Source organism: Xiphophorus couchianus, chromosome 4 (genome assembly GCF_001444195.1).
Source record: "Xiphophorus couchianus chromosome 4, X_couchianus-1.0, whole genome shotgun sequence".
In the NCBI taxonomy this organism is placed as follows: Eukaryota; Metazoa; Chordata; class Actinopteri; order Cyprinodontiformes; family Poeciliidae; genus Xiphophorus; species Xiphophorus couchianus.
In genome coordinates this window covers 35,630,639-35,658,199 of record NC_040231.1, presented here as the reverse complement: position 1 = coordinate 35,658,199, position 27,561 = coordinate 35,630,639, and the positions used below count along the sequence as shown (strand labels likewise).

At 41.5% G+C, this 27,561-nt stretch overlaps 1 protein-coding gene and 1 long non-coding RNA gene across 2 annotated transcripts in view; both read right to left on the bottom strand.

Annotated features, from left to right (window-relative positions):
- The window catches only part of slc13a1 (solute carrier family 13 member 1), a 43,057-nt gene extending 19,308 nt beyond the window's left edge, over positions 1 to 23,749 (bottom strand). Inside the window, exons 1-9 of the mRNA XM_028016111.1 lie at positions 23,360 to 23,749; positions 22,421 to 22,565; positions 12,344 to 12,472; positions 8,989 to 9,125; positions 5,363 to 5,529; positions 3,748 to 3,787; positions 3,456 to 3,597; positions 3,048 to 3,205; positions 2,723 to 2,842 (exon numbers count right to left, since the gene is read on the bottom strand). Coding sequence (XP_027871912.1) covers positions 2,723 to 2,842; positions 3,048 to 3,205; positions 3,456 to 3,597; positions 3,748 to 3,787; positions 5,363 to 5,529; positions 8,989 to 9,125; positions 12,344 to 12,472; positions 22,421 to 22,565; positions 23,360 to 23,400 — 1,079 coding nt within the window. The 5' untranslated portion in view covers positions 23,401 to 23,749. The remainder of the gene's footprint in view (positions 1 to 2,722; positions 2,843 to 3,047; positions 3,206 to 3,455; positions 3,598 to 3,747; positions 3,788 to 5,362; positions 5,530 to 8,988; positions 9,126 to 12,343; positions 12,473 to 22,420; positions 22,566 to 23,359) is intronic.
- LOC114143790 (uncharacterized) lies at positions 18,236 to 19,134 on the bottom strand. Its single transcript, XR_003595318.1, has 2 exons — positions 18,413 to 19,134; positions 18,236 to 18,321 (listed from the first exon to the last, which is right to left on the bottom strand). It is a non-coding gene; the product is annotated as an uncharacterized LOC114143790 (long non-coding RNA).
- Positions 23,750 to 27,561: the final 3,812 nt, after the last annotated feature.

The following is a 27,561-nucleotide window of genomic DNA, read 5'->3' as shown; positions in this document are numbered from 1 at the left end:
GCTGATGTGCAAGAAAGTTCTGGCAACAGTTCCTTCCCCTGCTCGCCAGGAATTGGGCTGGAGCTCGAGACGTGGGAAGGAACCTCTGTTTGGACAGATAAGGAACAAACAATTTGACTAATCGTTCTTCTGATATGAAGCAGATGTTGAGGTCAAGATGTCTCTAATTATTCCAGAAGGCCAACTCCTAATTCTCGGACTATCCAATACACATCCAGTGTAAGACGGAGCCAGAAGTGCTACACAAATGGAGGAGAGCAACGCCATTGGTCGAGGCTTCCCAATACACACCAGCACAAGAGCTATGACTCTATAAAAAACTAATATCAGAAGTAGAAGTCAAGAGATTGTGGATTTCTGTAACGATGTGTACGTGATGTTTGGTTCAGCAAATGTGCATTAAAATCTCTTCCCGTTCGACTATGAGCAGAAGGAGTTCCGAGTCTTGTGTAATTCTTTATTTATATATTCCATGAGTTTAGCCACCTTTACTATACTATATGTCATTTGTGGTTTATTTTAGCGAGATCATTATAATTGTGTTATTAATATTTTCCCTTAAAAAATTAGGGGAAAATACTTTTTTTATTTAATTAAAAAATGAATTGTTAATATTGGACTAGTCAGCCAAAATTAAAGACTAGTCCAATGCAACTAGTCTATAAGATTGGACTAGTTGGATCATTAAGTGTCATTACACTGTCAAAAGGTTTAACAACACAGTATTAATATTTCCCCTACCTGAAATAAAGTGGAACAAGTAGGACCAATGATAAAGATTTCATTAAGTTTTATTACACTGTCAAATACTTTAATAACAGAGTCATTAATAATTCCTCTTTCATCAAGTAAAGTGGAACAAGTAGCATAAGTTATGAAGACGTCATTAGGTGTTATTACATTGTCAAATGCTGTAACAGTGTCATTAATGTTAACTAATGTTAACTTATCTCAAGTAAAGTGGAAGATATTGTACTATTTATAACTACCATCATAACAATTTTGTAAAAAAAAAAATATATATATATAAAAAAATTTTTAGGTGTTTAATTGTAATTTTCTCCAAATGCAAAGTTGTTATTTGAAAGATACATCAGTAGTATTGTTCTTTAGGGGTTATCTGACGTCACAATATTTTTTTACCTGCAAGAGTCGTCTACAGTAGAAGGAGAGACCGGGTCGGTTGGCATGCTTTTTTGTCTGTCGGCCATATTGTATTTAACAAAAATAATTTCTTGCATTTGCAGCTGATGGCCAGTAGATGAGGGTATATTTTATGATGCATTAGTGTCCACTTCAGTGGTCTGTGTGCATTTAGAACATAAAAATCCACAGGAAGCACAAGAAAATGGCTTTTAGCTGTCCACTGTAGTGACCACTATGTAGGCCTGTCACGATAATAAATTTTGCTGAGCAATTAATTGTCTCAAAAATAATTGCGATAAAAGATAATATTGTTTGAAGACCTTTTTACACTGATTTAATGGAAATGACGTAATAATGCAATTTCCTGCCAAAGATAGATACACTTTATTTTCAAAAGAATATTTAACACTGGAACTGATAAACAAAACAAAATAAAATGAATTCTCAGTCTCCATTAACAAAACATGTACTTGAATAACAACTAAACAACATAAAGCCAAAGTGTAAATAAATACTTCATTCAACCAAAAGAGTGCAGATTATGAAGTCTGTATATTATGTTGCCCTTCAGTAATCATTAGATTTAAATAGAGAAAATGGCTCTACACAAGCCATTTAGAAAATCACACTACACGATTTTTTGCCCCGATTTTCCCCTTAAGACAATCTTAGAACGTTGGTCGTTCTAAGATTGTCGCTTACCATTTCGTAACCGATCATCCTGTAGTGTGTGGTGTGTTATGGTAGATCCTCCTTGCTGCTCTGATCTAAATCAGGGATTTTCCCCGACTGGGAGGTAAATGCAGCCTGTTGAATGTGACAGGCAGCCAATCAGAAAGCACAGACTCCTCTCTGAGCTTTCTGAGGGGAAATTAGGAGGGGAATCCCAAACAGCTGACATGACGCAACCCAAGTCCAGCAGACATTGGAGATGATGTGCAAAGAATATAGAAATGACAAGGGGAGGAGTTGGAGCGAAATTGCTACCGCAGTTGATAAACCTGATAACTTTTCAGCTGTTCTTGGTTAAGGTGACATAAATAGGTTATAATGATTTTCATTCAGTCAGGACTGACACTAGCCACATGCACTGCAGGTAGATTGTAGTAAAGCATTAATTAATGCCTGGTTTTAAAATTAGTTCACTGAACTTAACTAATTATTAACCATTATTTTGTCCCTATTGTTGGACATCATACGGCAGGATCGAACCCAATCGAACCATTATATTTAGGATTTCTGTCGGCTAATGTTTGGTCTGTCAGGTTTTGAAAATGGGCCGACAATCGGCTGACAGCTCTAAGATCGTGTAGTGTGCGCTGGGCATTACACTAAGGAAATGAGGAAGGGAGGGTCAGTGGAGAGCACCGGAGTTGAGCCTTTTTCATTCAGTGTCAACAACAGAAAGAGAAAAAGGCCGAAAGAGACGATAAAGCCGGTAATTAAAATGACGTCGATAGTTTTAATTTATCGTATGATTAATTGATTTATTGTTTATCGCAACAGGCCTACCACTATGCATGAAAAGGTTAAAACCACATGTGAGTTAAGATCATGATGGTGTGTTGACACTCACTCTGAGCCGAGGAACAACCAGTACAGCCAGATCCATGTGAGCAGGAGCATGATGACACTGATAGGAAGGCACATCAGGAGCCAGTTCCCAAAGTTGATGCAGTTGCATTCTGGGTAAATCCTTAAGGTAAAGACAGTATTAAGAGTGGATCATTTGAATGCAAACACTACTTGCATGAAAATTTTCTAACATAGTGTTGTTAATACTTGCCTAAATGTTTCACTAACACTTTTATTCATACATGGCTGGTTTACCCTATGTTATGTTTCTCCTTTTTTTCATACCCAAACCAAGAGTAATGTATATAATGAAGTCAGTCACCCACTGATTGAGATACTCAGAGAAGATGAGGTTTGGAGAGGTTCCTGGCAGTGTGGTGATACCACCAATGTTGGATGAGTAGGCAATACCGATGCACATTGCTTTGCACATCATTAGGTCCTGCTGACTCCTGCTGACAACAGCTGGGACACACGCTGCAGCCTTCAAGACAGCAAGAAGGAAAGTGAGACAGAGCATCAGAAGCAACAAGAACGAAAATACAATGCTTTGAAAAAGTTTTTCTATTGCTTTTACATTTCCTTACACTTAAATATTTCAGGTCAAACCAACTTTATTACCAGACAGAACAGAATAGAGGGGGAAATTAGGTAGTGCATAAATACATGACATATATGCAGCAACAATAACCATAGAAGTTAAAGAAATAATACTTTTGATGGTAAATTTATACCTGAGCTGGGTCAGACTGGTCAGACTGGGGTCGAGCTGAGTCAGACTGGTCAGACTGGGGTTGAGCTGAGTCAGACTGGGGCAGTTTTTGAATCTCAACACATGTGAAGTTTTCTGCTGGAGCGTCAGGTTTCTTCTCATCGCTGGGAACCAAAACAATATGGTTTTAGATTTTAACTTAATGCAACGACAAGAAAATACAGAAGCACAGAATACAGCAAGGAGGAATTCAAGGGTAGAAAGAACCACTTAAGACTCAAATGACATTCTGATATTCCCAAAGCTCGACATACCTTGCAATTTTCTTTATTGATTCGATTTTCATGTCAGTTTCTGCAAAAAGAACAGAGTTTGACTTTCCATTCAGATCCATTATGTTCTTATGCTTGGAGGTGAAGTCCCAAACTGTTCATGGTCAAGGGTGGGAAACCCTTTTGATATGAAAAGAGAACAGTATGCAAGCTTTGATTATTAGATAAACACAATTTTTAGATTTTCTTTCTGCCTGCAGCATTTACTGCTCAATTTGGCAGAGGTGCATTTTGTATATTCTCATTTGTTCCTTTTTAATCCTTTACTGTTTTTGTCTAAGTTGTGCAGATGGATGGTGGAGAAATGACTCAGATTTTGCTTGACATAATGCATCAAAGCAACATGATCATTATGACTGTATCGTTAATTATATTTTGGTCACATTTAAAGTTAAAACACGTAGGTAAGGCTAATTTTCCCTTCTGCAAAAAGCTTGTCTTGTGTTTTTTTCTGAGGTTTCCAGTGTGACAGGTTGAAGTGATGAAAGGAGAAAATGTCAGAGCTATGCACAGATTGTCAACTAATTCACACACTATAGTGAGCCTGCAATTTTTTAACGACATTTATGATATTGATCTTTTTTCATTGACTTTATAATCCACTACATCCTGTCTTCTGGTACAGTAAAAGTAGAGTTCAGAGGGTTTACTGTACATTGTTTGAAAAAGCGTATGAAGGCTGACCTCCCAGAGCATAATACAGACTATAGTTATTCTTCAGTTATTGAGATTTTCAGTCTTGCTGGGCATGAGCAAGTCTGATACAGAACATTTAAGACAACATTAAAACACAATGCAGTGAAACTGTATTTAAAAGCGTTGTTGTCAAGATCAATAAACAATGAATGTGATGTTTGCTGTTCTGCAGGCCTCAGACGTTTATTAGGGAACATTACACTGTAGTACATAACCTTTGAAACACCATCACAGAGAAACTGGTAGGAATGTGTGTGGTGTAACTTCAGGTCAGAGGAGAGAAGATGAGGTAAGTTGGAGGAAGAAGGTGGGATAATTGGAGAGATGAAGGAAGTCAAACAGGACTACTATTAGGCTAGATCCATAGCAAAGAGAAGGCTTCTTGTGAGCAACTTGAGAGGCTTGATAGTAAGGAAAAGCTCTGTTTGTTCAGGTTAGCACAACAGAAAGATCGAACTGGAATTTGTGTAGAGGAGGTCTGGTTGACAAAAGCTTGAAAAGAGAATGTGTTGGTGAATGAACAGACTGGTGAGAGATGGAAGGAGAATTTTGAGAAGCAGAAGAATGACAAATATGAGATGGAGAGGAGGACAAGATGGAGCAGAAATAGAAGATGTTTGGGAAAGAGTGGAGTGGTGTTTTTGACCATTGTATTTAACAGAAGCTTCTTTCTGAGCAAACTTTTGTTGTGACTGACTTAAAGCATGAGTGTTTTTATGTGAATGTTTGTCTTTGAATCTAAAGGCCGTTTTTCCACATAAGAGTTTAGAATTAAATCTATTTGAAGAAGGAATAAGACTGAGATCTGACAGATCTGTGTCCATTGTTGAAAGTGAAACAAAGACAGATTCACTCTTCAAAAGCGTATTAGGTTGTGTTTTACTAAAGCACATCCAGTTACCATACAGCTGCAGGTCAGGGTTGACGTTGCCATTACATCCCAACTCCTTGGCCTTCAGGATCTGCTGGAGCACAGCCTCTACAATGGGCATCACCATGGTAACTGCCGAGGTGTTTTGAACCCACATGGAAAGGAAGGCACAGCCAGACATGAAGCCCAACATCAGCCTGGAGGCAACAACATGCTATCAGAAACAGGAACAAAGCAGCTGCAAGTTCACACTTTAATTAGGTTTAGTTGACTAGAGCACTAGGGCTAACCTATGTACCCACTTTATTTTCTGTCGTAAGTTGCATAGGAATTGCCCTCTTGTGGCCATTTGAGGACTATGGAGGTTTTTATTTATGGCTACTTAATTTTTTATGGACGGACGGACGGACGGATGGAATGAAGGGGCGTTGCCCATCCACACCTGGATTAGACTGGAAGTTGTTTATATTTATTTGTTTGTTATTTCACCACGGAGAGGCCAACTTTCCATTATTCCTATCTTGATTTGATACAATAAAGGTTCCTGCACTGTATTTTTGCCCTCTGTTGTTTCCTGCACTTTTTTTAGGCGCTACAACTGTTCAATCCGTTGTTAACATGGCGAAACGTGTTTTACCGAGTCGCCTTTGTACGAGCATGAAGATGTTCATGCTGGTTTTACACCTGGAGCTGCTGCTGTGCAGAGCTGCACCCCTGTGTATATTAGAATCAAATAGCAGCAAACCAGCAAAAGGCAAAAAACGTAGTTGGTTTTTTTTTCCCCAAGCAAACAGAGTAAGTTGAGTAAAACTGTTGCATGCGAATAATAAGCTGTTAACTATATAATAGTTTGTGGTTTTAAAATTGCATATGCTATCTAGTTTATGGGAATTATTATTATTGCTGGGTTTCAGATGATGTAGCACTGACGTCATCCACTGAAGATGGGGACAGGAAGTAAATGCAACCCGTTTATTTCTGCTGAACCTGCTTCAAAATGTCTAAAGTCTGTGTCATGTACGTAGTTCCAACAGTTCTAATAGAGAGAAAGATAAACGTTATTTTCGTTTTTCGAAGGTAGTTGGTCACAAGGGAATTCATTTTTAAAAACTTATCGAAAAAGAGGAGAAAAGTGGAGTAACAATCTACGGCTAAAAACAGGAGATGCGGAAACTAACAATGCCAGAGTTTGCAGCGCCACTTTCTAACAGGCAACAACCTCATTGTTTAAATTATGTTTTCAGATATTTTATTGGACACTTACTTAGAAAGATAAGCACCTAATCCAAGTGCAAAAACTTTTCATTGAAAAACAAGAATTTTTTCAAAATTGCAATATTTCCATTAAGTGAACTCGTTTTTGGAATTTTAATTTGTGCCATTCTATTAACCGAGTAGCTTGTGAGACCTTTCTCAACAAGTAGAATAAAATAAAGATTAGATGCTGAAAAATTAAAACTCTGTGTTAACATAGTTTTAATGAGTCACTTACTGAAATGTCATTTTATTTTTAGACCCATTCATCAGAAATCATCTTAGTTGTAGTTTTAGTGCTTTTTTTTTAGTTTTACTGTATCTTCATGCATTGTATGACGTATTCACAAAGACATAGAGAAACTCTTAATCTTCTCAAATCTTTAAGTATATTTGTTGATTCTTACCTTAGTGAACTACTACTGCTATGGATGGACTGGAGTTGAGTTATTCAGTACACAGATGAAACTTTGCTGCTAAAACTTTGTTCACTATTCTTTTCCTAATAATGTCTCAAAAGACCTGGGGCCTCATATATAAAAGGGTGCACAGGGTTCACACAAAAAACTGGTGTATGGACAAACTGGCGCACAAATATTAAGATGTATAAAGCCATGCGTACACATGTACTTGCACATCTTTCCTTTATAAATCACAGTTTGTGGGAAATAGAGTATAGCAGCAGGTCCGCCCTGTCGCTACCAATAACTACATATGTAAAGCAATAACCATGGCAAAGGTCCTTGCGTGTACCAGTATAAAATATTTATAGTAATAATACTTATATATTTACATTATGTGTTTACAGGGCACATAAGGTACACAAAAAAAATTTAAATAATAAATTGGAAAGAAAACATTTCAGAGAGAGAAATAAGAAAATAAAGAGATCCAAATGCAAATGCTTGCTTGAATAGTAGAGCATTCAGCAAAGAATCAGCAACCTCCAGAGCCACATAAAGACAGTTACAAAGTTGGCCTTCTATCACTTGAAGAACATTTCCAGGATTAAAGGACTAATGTCTCAGCCAGATCTAGAGAAACTCATCCATGTGTTCATCTTCAGTCGTATTAATTATTGCAACAGCGTCTTCACAGGTCTGTCCAACAAATCAATCAAACAGCTGCAGCTGATCCAGAATGCTGCTGCTGGCGTTCTCACTAAAACCAGGAAGATAGAGCACATAACACCAGTTTTAAAGTCCCTACACTGGCTCCCTGTAGCTCAAAGAATAGACTTTAAAATACTGCTGTTAGTTTACAAGTCACTGAACGGCTTAGCACCACAATACATTCAAGATCTGCTGTTGTTGTATCAACCCTCCAGACCTCTCAGGTCTTCCGCTCTGCATCCCCAGAACCAGAACCAAACGAGGAGAAGCAGCATTCAGCATCTATGCACCACAAATTTGGAACAAACTTCCAGAAAACTGTAAAACAGCTGAAACACTGACTTTCTTTAAATCTAGATTAAAAACCCACCTGTTTAGAATTGTATTTGAAATGTAATCAATTACAAATTTATTGATGGAACTTGACTTAATATCATGTTTTGATTATTGATTCTAAGTTGCATTGTGTTTCTGTGTTTTTATGTATCATCATCATCATACATCATTATGTAAAGCACTTTGAAATGCCTTGCTGCTGAAATGTGCTATACAAATAAAATTTGATTGATCGATCGATTGATTGATTTAAAGAAAGACAGCGTGACAGAGAGTTCTTTATGGTGAGTGGGGAATGTCGAAGTTTAATCTAACTAGGAGAATCATGTGTATAAGTTGCACATTTTCAGAATAGAGATGCTTTGTATTCATAAAGACCCATTCAGAAAGCTGGAATGGCTCGACTGAAGGATGACTGTCTGACCTGTCGGCAGCTCCAGCCGGACCGGCACCAGTAACGCACAGCTCCTCCTTTAAGTTTTGCACAGAGCTAAACCATCATTAACATTTCCCAGCAGATCAATATGTCTCTGATCAAACGCTCCCTCTAAATTTTTTCCTTTTATTTTATTGATTTTGCATGTGTGTATTATGTTGCTGTCTGAGGATAAATGCTGTTCAGTTTCGTCATTTACGTTTAAACAATAAAAGATTAAAATCATGAAAAAATATCGGGTACGTTTCAGTGTATTTAGATGAGTTTTGGCACCTTCTAGTTTGTTATTGTCCACAGAAAAAGTTTGCATGGCTGCCATACATTTTCATGGTATGTAAATTTATATATAATTTGTATGTATATTTACGCAAACTTTCATGACACATTCATTTTTATATAGGCCAACTTGTGTGTGTAATATGGCACCGCAAATTTTTCGTGCATACACACGCTTTTTACATGATCCTCCTGAATAATAAAGGTACTTGAATCCAGTAATCTATTAGAGAGGTGCTCACCATGCAGGGTTGACTCCCACCATGGAGACAAGTCTCAAGGCTATTCTCCGGTGAAGACCCCACTTCTCAATGGATGTAGCCAGGCAGATGACCCCCACTAACAAGAAGTGGAAATCTTTGAAGTACTCTTTTGCCACCTTAAAGCAACATGGATAGTTTTAATAAAAATCAGTAATAACTTGATAAACCAAATCATAAAACCAGAACTGCAACTGTTGAAAACACATCTAATTATGATGTTTCAATTCTAGGATTCTATGTATCAAGACATAAACAGAATGTGCTATTTTAGATATTTTTTAGGAACAACATCACAAAGTTCAGTTTAAAGAGATTTTTAAGGTTACTATCAACAAACACCCATAAATATTTTAAACCCTCAGGAGACCATTTGAAAGTGGACATGTTTTTAACTTTACTGTAGTCAAATACAGACATTGACAAAACCTCACTCTTTTCCAGGTTAACTTTGTATCAGGAAAATGAACTGTATTTACTCAGTAGTTCCTGAAGGTGACAAAGAGAGTATTCTGGATTGGTTAAAAATATAATTATGTTGTCAGCAAAAAGTGAAATCTTGTGTATGTTAGTGCCAATCTCAAAGCCACTAATATTAGGATTTTCTTCTAATGCCCTCTGCCAAGGGCTCGATGGCAAGCCAAAAAGGGCGGGACTAACTATCTGTCTGTTGCCTCTCTACAGCCGAAATGGATCAGAAGTAATCCCATTGGTAATAACTCTAGCTTGAAGGGATCTATAAAGAGATTGTATCAAATTGACAAACTCTTCACCAAATTTCTTAAGGACAGAAAAGAGGCATTGCCATTCAACCATATCGAAAGCCTTTTCAGCACCAAGTGAGAAGGGTACACTTGGTACCTTTTTCTTGTTAACAATATGTACTATGTTAAACAAATACCTAAAATTATTAGTGGAAATTCCATTTAAAATAAACCCTGTTTGATCTGGGTTGATAAGTAAAGGTACATACATACCTTTCCAATCTTTTTGCTATCATTTTGCCGGTCACCAACCTTTAAAAAACTTGACTTTCTGAATTAATTTTGTGTGTGTGCAAAATATACTGAAAAAAGTGACTAAATTGGGAACCATTGGGTGATTATTGTAAACCTGGCATGGGGAGATGACCTGGTGGCCAGGACTGTCTATCAGCCCTAAATCATGATTCTGTCTAAAGCACCATATTACCTTGGGCCAGCCCTGCGTGAACAGCAAGCTGCTGCTCTGCTTTGCCCATCTCTCTACCTGGAATCCCCCAATAGCCCTTATGCCAGTCCGCCCTGCTTTTGGGACATCTTGATTTATGTAATCGTGGCATGTTTGTTTGTTCCTGTGGTCTAAATGGTAAAGTATTTTCACTGATGTTTATGTGATGTATTGTGAACTCCAAATGCTATGAGATGAATCTTTCTTTAGCTTTAGCAGTTAAGGTTCTGCAGTAACTTCTATTCACAGCTGTTCACCTCCAGCCCAGATCCCATCAGCGGGGCAAACCGCCTGGTAGTAACATTAGGCTAAGGTGAAGCACAGAGCGAACAGTGAGCAGGCGGTACCGGGGCTCTGAGGTGTGTCGCGGTGACAGTCGCGGTACCATTTATATCAGGATGCCTGGTTCTGGCCCACAGCAGTGGGACCAACTCAGGCTGTCTGTAGCGAACCGGGCATTTAGTCCAGCACTGGCGAAGCCTGATCAAATTAAAGTTTGAAGTTTTCTCTGCTGCCGAATCATTTCTGTTTTTAGGAGAGAGGAGGGGCTTTGCGAGGACAATTACGAAAAACTTTAACTACTAACTTGAACATCAGACCCATGTTGTTATTCACAAACAATGTATGTTGAAAAATAAATATTCTTGCTCATAATTTGATAGTTAGAGGGCGCAGATCCACCCCCCTCCTCCTCACCATGTGCCTGGTGTCTTTTTTTTGTTCTTTCTCTCCCCTCCAGGGGGTCTTTTGTGGGCTCTAGTGTCCCTTATATGAAAGTAGGCTGACAGGAAAGGGGGGAAGACATGTAGCAAATATCGCCGGGTCCGGGAATCGAACCCGTGACGGCCGTGTCGAGGACTCAAGGCCTCCAAACGTGGGTCACGCTATCCCCTACGCCACCACAGCAAGCCCAGTGCCTGGTGTCTTAACAACATGGAGGCAGAGGAACTGAGAATCCTCATTATGAGACCGAATCATTATTAGACTGAGGGATTACCAGACTAATTTATTTTTACTAAATTATTATATTTACCTAAACATTATTGTTGAGGGTCACAAATAAGCAGGCCTCCTGGCACACAGATAAAAAAAAACAAAAAAAACTCAAAAGGGCAGTAGGGGCATCAAGGATAAAAGGGGAGGGGTTCAAGACCACTCCGCACCCTCATTCCCCCTTCGGGTGCTTGAAATAGAACATGTTAGCATGATTTAGGGCTACAAAGTTGCATTCAAACAAATCTGTCATGAATTGTGGTTTTGTGATGAACAGGATTGACTGTGTCAGACCCAGGATGAAGTGGAGAAATGTGTTTAATGTTGTCCAGAAAGTGCCCAAAACCAGGAACCACAGGTGAGTGACGAGACAACAACAAGAACTAAGGTTTGCACACAATGGGCCAAGACAATTATGACGGCAACGACGACAACTATGACAAGGATCCAGCAGGGAACAGAGGAGACAAGTAAGGTTAAATACACAGGGGAAATCAGTAGTCTAATTCCTACTAATTAGACTAACTAATTTAACTATAATTAGTGTTACCAATTAGTGCAACAAAAAAAATTTGTGTATTGTTCTTGGGACAGATGAGAGCAGAGTAAAGATACTAGGCAAAAACAGCATTTTAGAAGAAACACTTATGTGCAACATGGTGGTGAAAGGTTGATGGTTTGGGCTTGTTTGCAACAACAGAACAAGTTCATATTTCAGGCTCTGAGTTAAAACCTGACATTCTGGGGTCACATGTGAGGCCATTAGACAGATAAGGTTTTCAAACTCCAATTAAATAAATCAATTTTGGACAGAGAAGTGGCCTTAAACTACTCCTCAACACTGAGAGACAAGGTGATAAATATAACAGAATATACTTTATTGATCCTCAAGAATCAATAAAGTATAAAGGATCAATATGACTGAATATAAATAAACAAATAAGTATGCAGATGCAAATATGTTCATCTAAAAATAATCTGAGTGCAAGGAAAATTAGATTTAAGTTATTCAGAAAATAAAATAATGAAATAAATTAATACTTATATCATAATAATAATAAATAAATAAATGTGGAATCTGTTAGACAGACTCCATAGACAGGATGAAATCCTTTCCTTTTTAAGATTGACTCACATTGGATGACTTCATAATGCCGAACATGGGGAAGAGGAGGGCAGGGAGCATGGCGGTCATAGACAAAGGAATCACCTCTGTCACCCAGAACACAGCCATGAGTAGCAACACAAAGGCACATTCTGCTACCTAAACAGTAAAAAGACACAAAAAAATAATCACTTTTTTTAACCGCCTTTATTGCAACAGGACGGCTGCTAGTATGAATTTTGAGTCTTTCTCTGTGGAGTTTACATGCTCTCTCCCATATCCAAACATCATCATCATCATCAGTGCCTATCTCCCTTTGAGCCCAAGACCACTGAGGAGTGATCTCCAACCTGAGTCCTCCTCTTCATTTGGTTGCAACATGAACTGCTGTTGACAGAGACACATTCCCATGGTTCCAGGCAGTCTTTAGCAGGTAGAACTCAGACCTTGCCTTCCCCCTGCCTTTACCTCCAGCACTGCCTGGAAAGATGAAAATGTCCACATGCTTCTCCTCCTGGACCAATAGGTTTTCCTATGTTCTAAGACCTATTGGCAGTAATGAAGATGCTACTTGGTGGGAAATAGTAGAGAAAAGTCATTGTAAAGTTGCACTGATGTCTACTGGTTGTCATGGTACCATAACTGCTTCTGCTCCTAACGAAAATGGTCATCTAACTGTAAATGTCATGTTGGGGTTTAGGTTTTTAGCCCACATGCAGAACACCACAGGAGACAAAGAATCAGTTGCAGAATATTTATTGTAAAACAATAACCCTGTAAAGATGTTAGCGTGGTTAGGGTCCAAACTGGGGGGGAATGCTGCTGACTGTGGCTCACTGCAGAACAGCGAAAAGGAAATGGTGAGTTCAATGGCAGCTGGGAAACAGGATGTGCGAGAAGGGAAAATCAGTTCTTACTTTCTGGTAGATATAGTCTCGGATTGAGAGGGTGGATACTGCGGGTTCCGGTTGGGCAGCAGAGCTGAGCGAGGTCCAAAGGCTGGGAGATGGCGGTGGAGGGCGGACAGGTAAGTTCTGGATTCGACGATGATGGAAGGAAGGGTCCGACAGCCAGCCAGAGGAAGTGAAACTGGGGAATCTTGAGATCCGACAGATGAGGAGGAAATGGGAACTCGGACAACGTGTAGGTACCACCCGCGGCGTCACGTGGAGGGCTTAATCCAAAAGCCACAACGGAAGTCTCTCAGGGAGGATGCAGGGAATGACTCGAGAGTAAACACCTGAAGAGCACAGAGAACAAAATGACAAATTACTTGAGAGGGAACTCAGAGGAAACGAACTCAGAGACTGACTCCGAGGGGCTCAGAGTACCGTTTTGGCGAAAACACTCCAGCGTCGAAGTGCTGGCTGTCAGCGTCTTTTCACCTCCAGCTGATAATGAGAAGATCATCGTCAGGTGTGCAGAACTACAGGCACGCCTCCCCTGGGAAACCAGCCCCTGGCGCTATCTGGTGGACAGCCCGTGAACCACCAAGAGGATCCAAAAATAAAGAAAAAACAGAACAAAAACCCCAGAACCCGACAGTACCCCCCCTCAACTGTCACCACCTGGCGACCGAGACGAACAGGAAGGAAGGGACGAACGATAATCAGCAATAAGTGAGGGATCCAGGATGAACGAACCCGGGACCCACGACCAATCCTCCGGACCGTAGCCCTCCCAGTCGACAAGGTATCGCCTCCCGCGACCCTGCCGACGGGAGTCCACGATCCGGCGGACGGAATAGGCCAGATGGCCGTCAATGATACGGGCGGGAGGAGGGGGCTCGGAAGGAGGGCACAATGTGCTGGTACGGACGGGCTTGATTTGGGAGACGTGGAAAATGGGATGCACACGCAGGGAGGCTGGGAGGCGAAGACGGACTGCTGACGGGCTGATGATGCTTTCAATGATGAACGGACCAATAAACCTGGGGGAGAGCTTCTTCGAAATGGACTTAAGGGGAATGTTACGAGAGGATAACCAAACCTGTTGTCCCGGAGCGTAGCTGGGAGCGGGTGTGCGTTTGCGATCACCCAGGCGTTTGTGCTCTACAGCAGTGTTGTTCAGATTGTTGGTAGTGGTTCTCCTGACGTATTGACAGCGGCGGATGTGATGTTGGATTGAGGTGACGGCGATGTTCTTTTCTTCCGAAGACAATAATGGGGGTTGATAGCCTAGAGATACTTCAAAAGGGGATAGACCAGTAGCTGCAGAGACATGAGAGTTGTGCGCATATTCCACCCAGGGGAGAAACTGACTCCAGTCAGAGGGGTTGGTGGAAGTAAAACAACGAAGAGTAGATTCCAGCTCCTGGTTCGTGCGTTCTGTTTGTCCGTTAGTCTGAGGGTGAAATCCAGAAGTTAATAAAAACTTTGCACCAAGTGCAGAGCAGAAGTTCTTCCAGATCTGAGAAATGAACTGGGGTCCCTGATCCGATAAGATTTCCAGTGGAATACCGTGAAGACGAAAAACATGTTTTATTAACAGCTGCGCAGTCTGGAACGCTGTGGGGAGTTTCTTCAGCGGGATAAGATGGCAGGCCTTTGAGAAACGATCTATAATAGTGAAAATGGTGGTAAAACCTTTAGATAGGGGCAAGCCGGTAACAAAATCTATGGAGACATGGGACCAGGGTCGTTTGGGAACTGGTAACGGCTGCAGAAGGCCTGAAGGGGGCTGATGGGAAGGTTTGTTTCTGGAGCAGATGGTACAGGCTAGCACAAAATCCTTAACGTCCTTATGAATGGACGGCCACCAGAATTTGCGGTTTATGAGTGCAATGGTGCGACTGATAACTGGGTGTCCGGAAAACCTGGATGAGTGAATCTATTGGATGAAGCGGGCTTGAACGATAGACGGAACATAGATCTTGTGTGGCGGACAGGAGTCAGGGGCTGGCTCCGATTGCTGCGCCTGCTTGATAAGGTCTTCTACCTCCCAGGTTACCGCCGCAACAGTGCAGCTGGGAGGTAGGATGGTGGCGGGTCCTTGTTCCGAATCATCAGGTGAATGTTGGCGAGACAGGGCATCCGGTCTTATATTACGAGAGCCTGGGCGGTAGGAGATAGACAGGTTAAATCTGGAAAAGAAAAGAGACCAGCGGGATTGACGGGAATTTAATCTTTTAGCAGATTGTAAATACGACAGGTTTTTGTGGTCCGTCCAAACCAGCACGGGATGTCTCGCACCCTCCAACCAGTGCCGCCACTCCTCCAAGGCTAATTTGATAGCCAGAAGCTCTCAGTCGCCCACACCATCGTTTCCTTCTGAGGGAGACAGTCTGCGAGAGAAAAATGCACAAGGATGAACTTTATCATCAATCTCGGAAACCTGGGAGAGAACAGCTCCTACGCCGGTGTCTGATGCGTCAACCTCGACTATGAATTGTTTCTTGGGGTCAGGTTGAATTAGCACGGGTGCGTTGGCGAACAGGGTCTTTAATCTTTTAAAAGCTGCCTCAGCCTCCGGGGTCCAACTGAAAATGGTCTTAGTAGAAGTGAGGGCTGTTAAAGGTAAGGCAGTCTGACTATAGTTGCGGATAAAGCCGCGGTAAAAATTGGCGAATCCGAGGAATCTTTGCAACTGCTTACGTGTCTCAGGAGTTGGCCAGTCCAACGCCGCCTTAATCTTTTCCTCCGTCGGCCTTACCTGTCCGCCCTCGAGCACAAAACCAAGGAAAGTGACTGATGGTTTGTGAAACTTGCATTTTTCTGCTTTAACGAACAACTTGTTTTCCAGAAGACGTTGTAACACAAGGCGGACGTGACGTTTATGGTCATCTATGGACTTTGAATAGATCAAGATGTCATCTAGATAAACAAAAACAAAAATATTTAGAAAATCTCTCAGCAAGTCATTCACGAGAGCTTGGAAAAATGCAGGAGCATTAGACAGTCCAAAAGGCATAACTAAGTATTCGAAATGGCCGATTGGTGTCTTGAAAGCAGTTTTCCATTCATCGCCCTGGCGGATTCTAAGTAAATGGTAGGCATTTCTGAGATCTAACTTAGTGAAAATAACAGCGTCGTGTACCGGTTCGAAAGCAGAAGATAGCAGGGGCAGAGGATATCTGTTTTTTACTGTTATATGATTTAGACCTCGGTAATCAATGCATGGTCGGAGTGAGCTGTCCTTCATGCCCACAAAAAAGAAACCCACATCCAAAGGAGAGGAGGAGGAAGGGCGGATGATGTCTGTGGCTAAAGAGTCCTTGATGTAATTCTCCATTGTTTCTCTTTCAGGTCGGGAGATGTTATATAAACGGCTAGAAGGTAACGGTGCTCTGGGGAGAAGGTTGATAGCGCAATCGTAGGGGCGGTGTGGTGGCAGAGAGAGAGCTCTTGATTTACTGAAGACGGGGGCGAAATCTTGGTACTCTGGCAGAATGGTGGACAGGTCTGGTGGGTCTGCCTCCTGGCGTTTTGCCGGGGGGGAACCTGGAGGAACTGCAGAGCGGAGACAAGATGAATGACACAAAGGGGACCAAGATTCAACATGTCTGTCTGTCCAATTTATATGTGGGTTGTGTTGTTGCAACCATTTGAAACCCAGAATTATTGGGGAGCTGGCTGTGGGAAAAACAAAAGGTGAGATGACTTCACTATGATTTCCCGAAATTACTAAATGCAACGGTTTGGTTTGATGGGTGATTTGAGGAAGAGATCCTCCATCTAAGGCTGTGACACGGAGGGGGACTGCTAGCAGAACAGTTTCAATGGACATCTGTTTAACAAATGAGGAATCGATGAGGTTCTGTTCGCATCCTGAATCAATGAGAGCGGACAACGGAACTGACTGGTCTTGATTGATTAACATAGCTGACAGTAATAAACGCGGAGATTCTTCTTTTTGTAGGTGGTCCGCCAGTTCTCTCGCCTCTACTGGCGGACCTGGGAGTTTAACCGAATCGGACACTGTGCAATAAAATGACCAGGGGCACCGCAATATAGACAGAGACGAGAAGACATACGTTTCTGGCGCTCTGCTGGTGTAAGACAAGTGTGGCCTATCTGCATCGGCTCCGGACCTGGTGAACTTGGTGGGATGAGTGGCTGGGAGGCTGAGTGAGAGGTATTGGGTGTTGGTAATGTTCTCACTGGTGGTTCTCTGCGGCTTCTCTCTCTGGTGCGGGAACGGATTCTATTATCTAGACGAATAGTCAGGTTGATAAGCTCCTCTAAAGTCTTGGGTTCATCTAATACGACTAATTCGTCTTTGATCAACTCGTTTAATGCATGGAAATAGGCACTCTTTAATGCCGCACTGTTCCAATCAGATGCTGCAGCCTTTACTTGGAAATCCATGGCAAAATCAGCTACCGTTCGCTGGCCCTCTTTGATCTTCCTTAATTCGCAGGAATTAAATGTCTGGTCAGGATCTTGACTGCAAACTTGCTTAAATTCTGTCAGGAACTCATCGAATGTACACTCAAAATTAGTGGGAGACGGAAATCGAGCTTCAGCCCAATCTAGGGCTCGACCTGACAGCAGGGACAAAACGTATGCAATCTTAGAGCTATCGCAAGGAAAACTCTGGGGAGAATGGTTGAAGATTAAGGAGCACTGTAAAATGAAGCCTTTGCACCTGTAAACGTCCCCGGAGAATCTTTCTGGAGTTGGGGGTCTGATCTCGGAAAAGGTGGGACGGATAGACGGAACTGGTTCTGGAGCGGGAGGTGGAAGTGAAACCTGCGGAGTCGATTTCTGTAAAAAGTTCATTAGTTCGGTTAAGCGGTGGTTAGTCTCCGCTTGACAGGTGCTTAATTCTTGTAGGGCGGATTCATGTGCCTGAAGTAATGAGTGTTGTTCTGTCAGTGTCCTTCTGATGGCGTCTGCGGGGCTTGCCTGCTGGCTGGAGTGTTCTGTCATGTTGGGGTTTAGGTTTCTAGCCCACATGCAGAACACCACAGGAGACAAAGAATCAGTTGAAGAATATTTAGTGTAAAACAATAACCCAGTAAAGATGTTGGCGTGGTTAGGGTCCAAACTGGGGGGGAATGCTGCTGACTGCGGCTCACTGCAGAACAGCGAAAAGGAAATGGTGAGTTCAATGGCAGCTGGGAAACAGGATGTGCGAGAAGGGAAAATCAGTTCTTACTTTCTGGTAGATATAGTCTCGGATTGAGAGGATGGATACTGCGGGTTCCGGTTGGGCAGGAGAGCTGAGCGAGGTCCAAAGGCTGGGAGATGGCAGTGGAGGGCGGACAGGTAAGTTCTGGATTCGACGATGATGGAGGGAAGGGTCCGACAGCCAGCCGGAGGAAGTGAAACTGGGGAATCTTGAGATCTGACAGATGAGGAGGAAATGGGATCTCGGGCAACGTGTGGGTACCACCCGCAGCGTCACGTGGAGGGCTTAATCCAAAAGCCACAACGGAAGTCTCTCAGGGAGGATCCAGGGAATGACTCGAGAGGAAACACCTGAAGAGCACAGAGAACAAAACGACAAATTACTCAAGAGGGAACTCAGAGGAAACGAACTCGGAGACTGACTCCGAGGGGCTCAGAGTACCGTTTTGGCGAAAACACTCCAGCGTCGAAGTGCCGGCTGTCAGCGTCTTTTCACCACCAGCTTATGATGAGAAGATCATCGTCAGGTGTGCAGAACTACAGGCACGCCTCCCCCGGGAAACCAGCCCCTGGCGCTATCCGGTGGACAGCCCGTGAACCACCAAGAGGATCCAAAAATAAAGAAAAAACAGAACAAAAACCCCGGAACCCGACAGTAAAGGAATGACAACTTCCCCTTTGTGGAGCATTCTAAGCACACTGTTTTGAGCCATTATTAAAAAAGGCTAACTTGGATTTTGCACAGCTTGAAATCTACAGAGGTCCTGTTTTTTGTCAAAGTTTCTTGATAAAGTAGTGGCAGAGCAATTAATTTCTTAAATGAAAAACATGAGATCTTTGACAGCTTTCAAAAGATCCGGTCCAGAGACACTGCATTGTGTAAAATTGCAGGATGACTGCAGCCGGTCCGGCTGCAGTCATCCTTCAGTCGAGCCGCCCGCTTTGTGAATGCGCCTTATGGACATAAAGGATCTTTATTCTGTAAATGTATAACTCATGCACATGATTCTACTACCATATTTTCCGCACTATAAGGCGCACCACATTATAAGGTGCACCTTCAATGAATGGCCTATTTTAAAACTTTTTTCATATATAAGGCTCACCGCATTATAAGGCGCATAGAATAGCCGCTACAGTAGAGGCTGGGGTTACATTATGCATCCATTGGATGGAACTGCGCTAAAGAGAATGTCAACAAAATAGTCATATAGGTCAGTCAAACTTTATTAATAGATTACAAACCAGCGTTCTGAAAACTCCGTTCATTCCCAAAATGAATAAACAGCTGTTTTATTATTTTCCCCGAGGTAAAATAAGTGACGTAGTATTTTCGTGACACAGTTTATCTTTTAACAACAGCAAGGTATAACATATAGTGGAGGGGAACTTTTCCTCGATTCAATAAACACGTAAAAAACAGTCTGATACTGTTACAGTAAATCAAACGTTAGTGCAATCACAATATATATCCACTTCCGCACCATTGATTCGGTCATGTTAAATTCTCTGGCTGCTGCTCTATTCCCGTGTTCTACTGTGTAACTGATCGTCTTGAGCTTAAACTCTGCGTCGTAAGCGTGTCTCTTAATAGGAGCCATTTTGGGGTCTTTACACAAAACCCAGCGTGCACCGCGCGCTTCTTCTTCTTCGGGGGAAAATGAAAGCTAATCACTGCTTACCGTAGTTGCGAGACCTGTTGTGGCTCAATATTGGTCCATATATAAGGCGCACCGGATTATAAGGCGCACTCTCGGCTTTTGAGAAAATTGAAGGTTTTTAGGTGCGCCTTATAGTGCGGAAAACATGGTATTTAGAATAAACGTCCACATTCCCCACTCAAAGGACTCTCTGACACGCTGTCAGAGAGGCCCCAGGGAAGACCCAAGACACGCTAGAGGGACTTTGTTTCTCGGCGCGTTCAGCTGAATGCGCTACTATTCAAACAGGCATTTGCACGATCTTAATTTGGATTTTTTTTTTTAGGGTTACTTTTTTTATTTTTGTGAGGTTACCTTATGTATCCTCATAGCAGCTTTTAAATAAAATATATAATTATTATTCTAAATACTTGTACAGTTTCAAACAAGGATGTTGCCATGGTTATTGCTTCACGTGGTGGCAGACTTCCAGTTATTTATACAAATTTACATTAAGATGTATTTATGGAGGCGACAGGGCGGACCAGCAGCGGCGCTCTGTTTCCCGCAAATTTGGATTTGTAAAGGAAAGAACCGCGGCCACGTGCGTGCACACGGCTTTGTGCATCCAATTTTTTTTGTGCGCTGCACTTTTCTAAATTTTTTCGTATGCCAAGTTTTAGTGTGAAACTGCACACACTTTTATGCATGCGGCCCCTGGTCTTTATCTCTGACCTGCTTCTCACAGCCACAGATCATCCAGTTAAAGGCTGTTAATGGTCCCAAGGACTTTGTAGGATGTTGTAGGGTTGTGTTGGCTGACGCGACTCTGCAATATTGCATGAACATCGGGGGCAGTTCCCCTAAATTGGCAGACTGGGGTGGTGGTCCCCCTATTCAAAAAGGGGAACGGAGGATGTGCTCCAATTACATAGGGGTCACACTCTTAAGCCTCCCTGGCAAGGTCTATTCAGGGCTCCTGGAGAGGAGGGTCCGTCAGATAGTTGAACCTCGATTCAGGAAGAGCAGGGTGGTTTTCATCCTGGTCGTGGAACACTGGACCAGCTCTACACCCTCGGCAGATTGCACGGGAGTTCGCCCAACCAGTCTACATGTGTTTTGTGGACTTGGAGAAGGCGTTCGACCGTGTCCCTCGGGGAGCCCTGTAGGAGGTTCTCCGGGAGTATGGGGTACCGGGCCCTTTAATACGGGCTGTCCGTTCCCTGTATGACTGGTGTCAGAGTCTGGTCCGCATTGCCGGCTGTAAGTCGGGCTCGCTTCCGGTGAGAGTTGGACTCCGCCAGGGCTGCCCTTTGTCACCGATTCTGTTCATTACTTTCATGGACAGAATTTCTAGGCACAGTTAAGGTGTTGAGGGGATCCGTTTTGGTGACCTTAGTATCGCATCTCTGCTTTTTGCGTGATCTGCAGCTCTCGCTGGAGCGGTTCGCAGCCGAGTGTGAAGCGGCCGGGATGAGGATCAGTGCCTGTAAATCCGAGGCCATCATGGTCTTGTGCCAGAAAAGGGTAGAGTGCCTTCTCCAGGTCGAGGGGGTGCGGGGAGGGGGGGAGGGGGGGTCGCCCTCCAAGTGGAAGAGTTCAAGTATCTCTGGATATTGTTCAAGAATGAGGGAAGAAGGGAGCGGGAGATCGACAGGAAGATTGGAGCAGCGTCTGCAGTGAAGCGGAAGCTGTACCGGTCCGTCATGGTGAAGAGAGAGCTGAGTCAAAAGGTGAAACTCTCGATTTACCGGTTGATCTACGTTCCGACCCTCATCTATGGTCATGAGCTTTGGGTCATGACCGAAAGAATGTGATCATGGATACAAGAAATGGGTTTTCTCCATAGGATGCTCCTTCACGTCGAGTGGAGCCAGTTGAGGTGACTCGGGCATCTGGTCAGGATGCCTCCTGGACGCCTCCCTGGTGAGGTGTTCTGGACACGTCCCACTGGGAGGAGGCCCCGGGGAAGACCCAGGACACACTGGAGGGACTATGTTTCTCGGCTGGCCTGGGAACGCCTTAGGATACCCCTGGAGGAGCTGGAACAAGTGGCTGGGGAGAGGGAAGTCTGGGCCTCCCTTCTGAAGCTGCTACCCCCGCGACCCGACCCCGGATAAAGCAGAATAAACTGGATGGATGGATATAAATAATTTTTGACATGGCATTTTAAAAAATTAAACGAACATTGTCTTCAAAATTGACACTGCTTTTATTTTCTTTTGATATTGTTTTCTCATTCTCTATTAGAAACAAACATTCATGATGAAATTAAAATAATTTTAAACCCAAATCTCCCAGGGATCGAATAACTTTGTACTGAACAAATCTATTCAACCCCTTAACAAATCTAATCAAAAGGCTGAAGATCAGATGCTGGACTCATGGAGACTGACCTTTGTTCTGATGACCAGTGGAAGAGGAAGCAGCAGCAGTGGCGTGAGGATGATGAAGATAAGGCTGCGATAGTTCCACAGCCCTCTGCCCACACTCCTCAGCATTCTCTCTTCTTTATTTCTATGAATAGTTCTTGCTGTGAAACTTTACAAAGCATGTCGGGTGGTTAACACAGTCAGGTTGATCTGAACATAATGCATGAACATGATGCAAGTTCTGTGGCCATATCTAGTTTTTATTGTGTAATACCTTCAAACCTCAGTAATTGGTGGTTATCTTGACAGCAACACAAAGCAAGATTGATATCTTGCTTTGATTTGTGACACTAATCAGTATTAGTGGAAGGATGCAGTGTTGTATTTTACATTTTGGACTGAAAACATTTGGAAATGTCACAAAAAAAGGTAACATGAGGTACCTTTTTTGGTAACCCATGTTACCTATAAACCTATAATGTTATAGGTTTAGGTTTGTTTCCTTTCTTATGTACCACATAAGAAATAGTCATCACATAGTCATCATAGTTTACCTAAAATGAAACGCAACCAGTTCTTGTAGTTTTATTTTTATTCTGGTCAGAGAATAGAACTATGAGATTTTCAACCAATCAGCAGTGGTGGCTCATTTCATACATTATTTACATCTTTCATCTTCATTTGTTGAATTGTTATTATCAATTATTGATTTGTTTGGTAAAGAAAAACAGTCTAGGTGTAAAATGCTTCAGTGTAACTGACATTCACTAAGTTTTTTTATTAACATGCCATTCAGACCTTCAAGCTTCATATTGAAGCCTGAAAAGTTTGATTCCTATTTTTTCAAACTCAATAATGAATTAATCTAATAAACATGAAACAGACAGAGGAACATAAAGAAATAGAACAACAGGTATGTACAATCACAACCATTTCAGATTTCATAATTAGGTTTATTCTCACCTTGTGCTGTCCTCATTGAGACAATCCTGCCCATTGCACATCAGAGAACTTGGTCTAAATGTAATGAGCAGCCCTGCTTTTCACAAATAATATATCCCCCACTTCTTTCTTTGAAGTACTTTTTAACAGCTATTGTCAGCTTGTCTTAGTAATCATTAACACATTGCTTCAGACACAAGCGTTTCACTCTGCGTTCAAAGGCACCATCATAAAAACTGTTTGGGAAAAAAAAAAAAAACTTTGGGCAGTGTTGCCAACAGATACACGTTGACTATCTCTATATTGGAATAGTACTTCAATTACTGTATTCAGGTTTCAACTGGTGATGTGCTCAGTTGGGATATGCTAAACACTGGGAACACATGTTCTCTTCAAGTTTTAAACTTTATATTTATCTATTTGTAGAGATGTAGATTCAGCCAAGCTCTATGTATGCTAGAAAGTGAATTCTATTGTAAATTCCTGTAATCATTGAGATGCATGTCTTTTTATTTATTTAGTTTTTACAGATTTGACATACAAAAAGTTTTAAATTTAAAACGTTGCCAGTTTCTGTGGAATTAATCTGAAGAGGAAAGTCTCCTCTGGTCTGTGACAAAAAGTGTATCCAGTTACCAGAGTTGTGTTACATCATTATAATCTCCTCATTTGTCTGGCTGAGAATCTGGATTTTGTTTTGATGCATGTGATACAAGGTGTCCATCATTAATAAAATCAGCTAATGTCTTAAAATCTGCATCCCTGCACCTTCCATCAGTACTAGAACCAGCAGAATAAAAAACATGGGATAATAAATCTGGACCTTTTCATGTTTTTATGCGAGTTACAACCCATCAGGAGACAGCAAAACCAAAAAAAAATAAGAATCTATGTGTTTTGTGTGTAAAGTTAAGCCAATTCAATACAATGATTCCAGTCACTTCCATTGCAGCACCAAAGGCTCAGAATATTACACACAAAAACACATATCATCTTACCTTTGATGCTTCTTTATTATTATTTCATGTCAGCTAACTTTTGCTTTCACTGGTGCAACATGCCATCAGTGTTTCTGCTCTATTCTGTTTTTCAGTCATTGTTGCATTTTCTTCTCTGCGTAATGGATACCAACAGCTGCATAGGCCTATTGACTGGGCAAAAGAGCAACAGGAAACTTTTTCCCACCGCAAAAAGTCTACTGTGTAATTTGTGTGTAGGAAATTGTCTTTGGTTTTGTCTGTAAAGAAAGATGAGAATGAATGTGGAGCAGGCAGTGAAGCTCCTTTTTGAGCTAGAAGACGAGGGAGACTCGCAGCCTGAGTCTGAAGCAGACAGCGAGGATTCTGACGACGACGTAGCGGTTCAGTCATCCATTTTAGAAAGTGAGAGAGATGAAGATGGGTATCAGGAAGAAGATGAGGCAGGCGCAGACATAGCTATGCGGAGATCCAAACTCAGAAGTAGGCGGTGCTGCGTGGTCTAGTTCACAGTGTCTCGAAGCTGAGCCACTCCCCCACTGTGATCCCTGGAAGACGGAGGAGGATGCTGACAGTGTAATAATTTTTATTATCTTGTGTAACCTCTGATCCGTTGTAAATAATTGTACAAATATAGATAAGTAATTGCCACGACTTCAATTTATTTGGCAAAGTTGTATATTTTTTGTAATCTTGTTTAGATGTTTTGTAAGTATTTGTACACAAACGAATGAATTACCTACATTTTGTTGATAATAGTCTTCTAAACATGAGTTGTTTGCAATATTTGTACATATTGATTTTGAAATTTATAGTATACTTTAGTATTCTAAACCATAAAAAACTTTTCTTATACATATTTGTGGGTTTCATACTGAAAAAATAAGTTTTTTCTACTCTAATTTGATCTTTTTGTGTGATTTTAGGCCCAAAATGCAATATCAGTATGTCCAAATAACAAAAATAAGTGTAAATTGACAAAGTTCAGGTTGTCCTGAAAAAAATGATACCACATAAGGCAATATTAATGGTTTCTATTAAGTAATATAAAGGGAAAATCAAAATTTAGTCAAAAACAACCATTTATATTATGGACTCCAGAGGGTTAATAGACATGAGTTGGTTCAACAGGCTACAATATGGTAGCACTGCTGCCTAACAGCAAGAAGTTTCTGGGTTCCAATCCCAGCATGGCTTCTTTCTACGTGGAGTTTGCATATTCTCCCTGGGAATGCGTGGGTTCTCTCTGGGTATTCCGGCTTCCTCCCACAGTCCAAACACAGGACAGGACTGTTATGTTAACTGGTTCTTCTACATTGGCCTTAATTGTGAGTGTGTGTACGTTGGTATGTCCTTTGATAACTGTGTTGTGAGAGGATGAAACACAACCTTGACACAGCAGCGGACCATATCATGTCAACTGGTCGTCAACCTTAAAGACCAGCAATCACAGTCATTGGCAAAGTTGGAAGACAAAATAATCCTCAATTTAGTTCCAGCAGTCTCTGGTTTAAAGACAGCATGTTCCTCTAACATGCAACTTTTCACTCTCAAAAAGTGATGAAGAATGTGGAACTGAAGAATATTGCACATCAATAAACAGAAATAGCTCCATAAAATTAGAAAAGTTCAAAATCAGAAAGGTAAAAATCCAATCAAGAAAAGTACATAGATAGAGAGAAGGATTGGCATCAGCTATTTAATCTAGATTTAATATTTCTACAAAAAAGGTAGAACTTTTTTTTACCATTCAATTGAAAGTTCACTACCACTAAAAACATTTCGGTTTGTAAACTCATTCCATCTACTCTGTGCTCCCCAGGCAAAAAACTGAAATCTTTCAACTGCTTGAATAAAACAGCAAGTAAAAAAAAACTAAGACTAAAATTATTTAATCTGCTTTTTTTAAAAATCTGTTCCATTAAGTAACACATTGTCTTTGTTTCTAGAGCTTTTGTGCATGCATTTGCAAGTCTTGATAACTATGTGGTGTTGATGAAATGTCAGCCAAGTTTGGGTATTATCTTAGAATAATGAGAGGCTTTATTACCTTACCTTACTGCCTACTTGACACCCAGGGATCTGTGTGAGTGTGAGAGCACCCACTTCTACTTTTAGTTCTCAGAAAACAGAAAAAATAAACAGATTTATCTTCAGTGAAAAAAGAAAAATGTTTTCATTCTTGGAGTTCCAGGACATTGGGTATCCTTTAACTTTTTATCTTGAAGTCATGATGAAATGGTTAAACAGTTGCCAACTTTAATACATGACCTTTGACTCAAAGCTAATACCAGTAATCACCAAAACTAGGCGGTGAATGAGAAAAAATATTGGTCAATGGTATGAAAGGGGGATCTTATCACATCTCAGAAAGGTTATGGAATGGAAAGAGTTGCAGTTGGGGCCAGGTTCAAAATACAGAAGAGTTAAAGAGTGGTACTTAGTATTCTAAAACAGAAGGTACCGCAAACCCAAAGTACACAAAACCAAAAACCAGCTGTATGAACATGTATTCCTGCTCACGAAAGACAGAAAGAGTCAGACTGGCTAACACAGATATCAGGAAATTGTTTTCTTATGCTGGACATATGGGTCTCCTGTACAGACCAACCCCTCCCACCAAGTCCCACCATCACAATGCAAACAGCAGGGAAGGAAACTGAGTTCACAGAGGGCCTTGGGCTGTTTAGACAAGGAGTAAGGCCACAGGAGTGTCTAAACATTGAATAATGAACTCTGACCTTAAGTGAGGCAGTGAAGCCTACTGTGTTTTAGATGTATTGGGTTTTTCTGTGACCCCTTGGATGTAAGAATTTGGTTTTCTGGGTGTTAATTAGTCCGTGTTGTCACATCTAACCCTTTATTAACCGTCAGATAAGCCTGTTTTGTTGTTGTTTGTTTTTTGCCCTGATTTTCGCTTTACAACAATCTTACAAAGTCCTGCAGTGTGCGGTGTGTAACGTGGTGATGTGTTGAATATGCCCGATGGGGCATATACATTGTCTTGGCCCGATTATCTCAACCTGTGGGGTTTTCCCTGACTGGGAGCAAGAACGCAGCCTGTTGAATGTGACAGGTAGCCAATCAGAAAGCGTGGTGACGTAAGACCGGAGGGGAATCCCAAACAGTTGACGTGACAACTGAGAGTCCGGTGGACATCTGAGGTGATATGTGGAAATGTTTATTGCTATATGTAAAGGTCATTTTTATACATGTTTATTATATCTGGTTATGTTTATTCAGTTA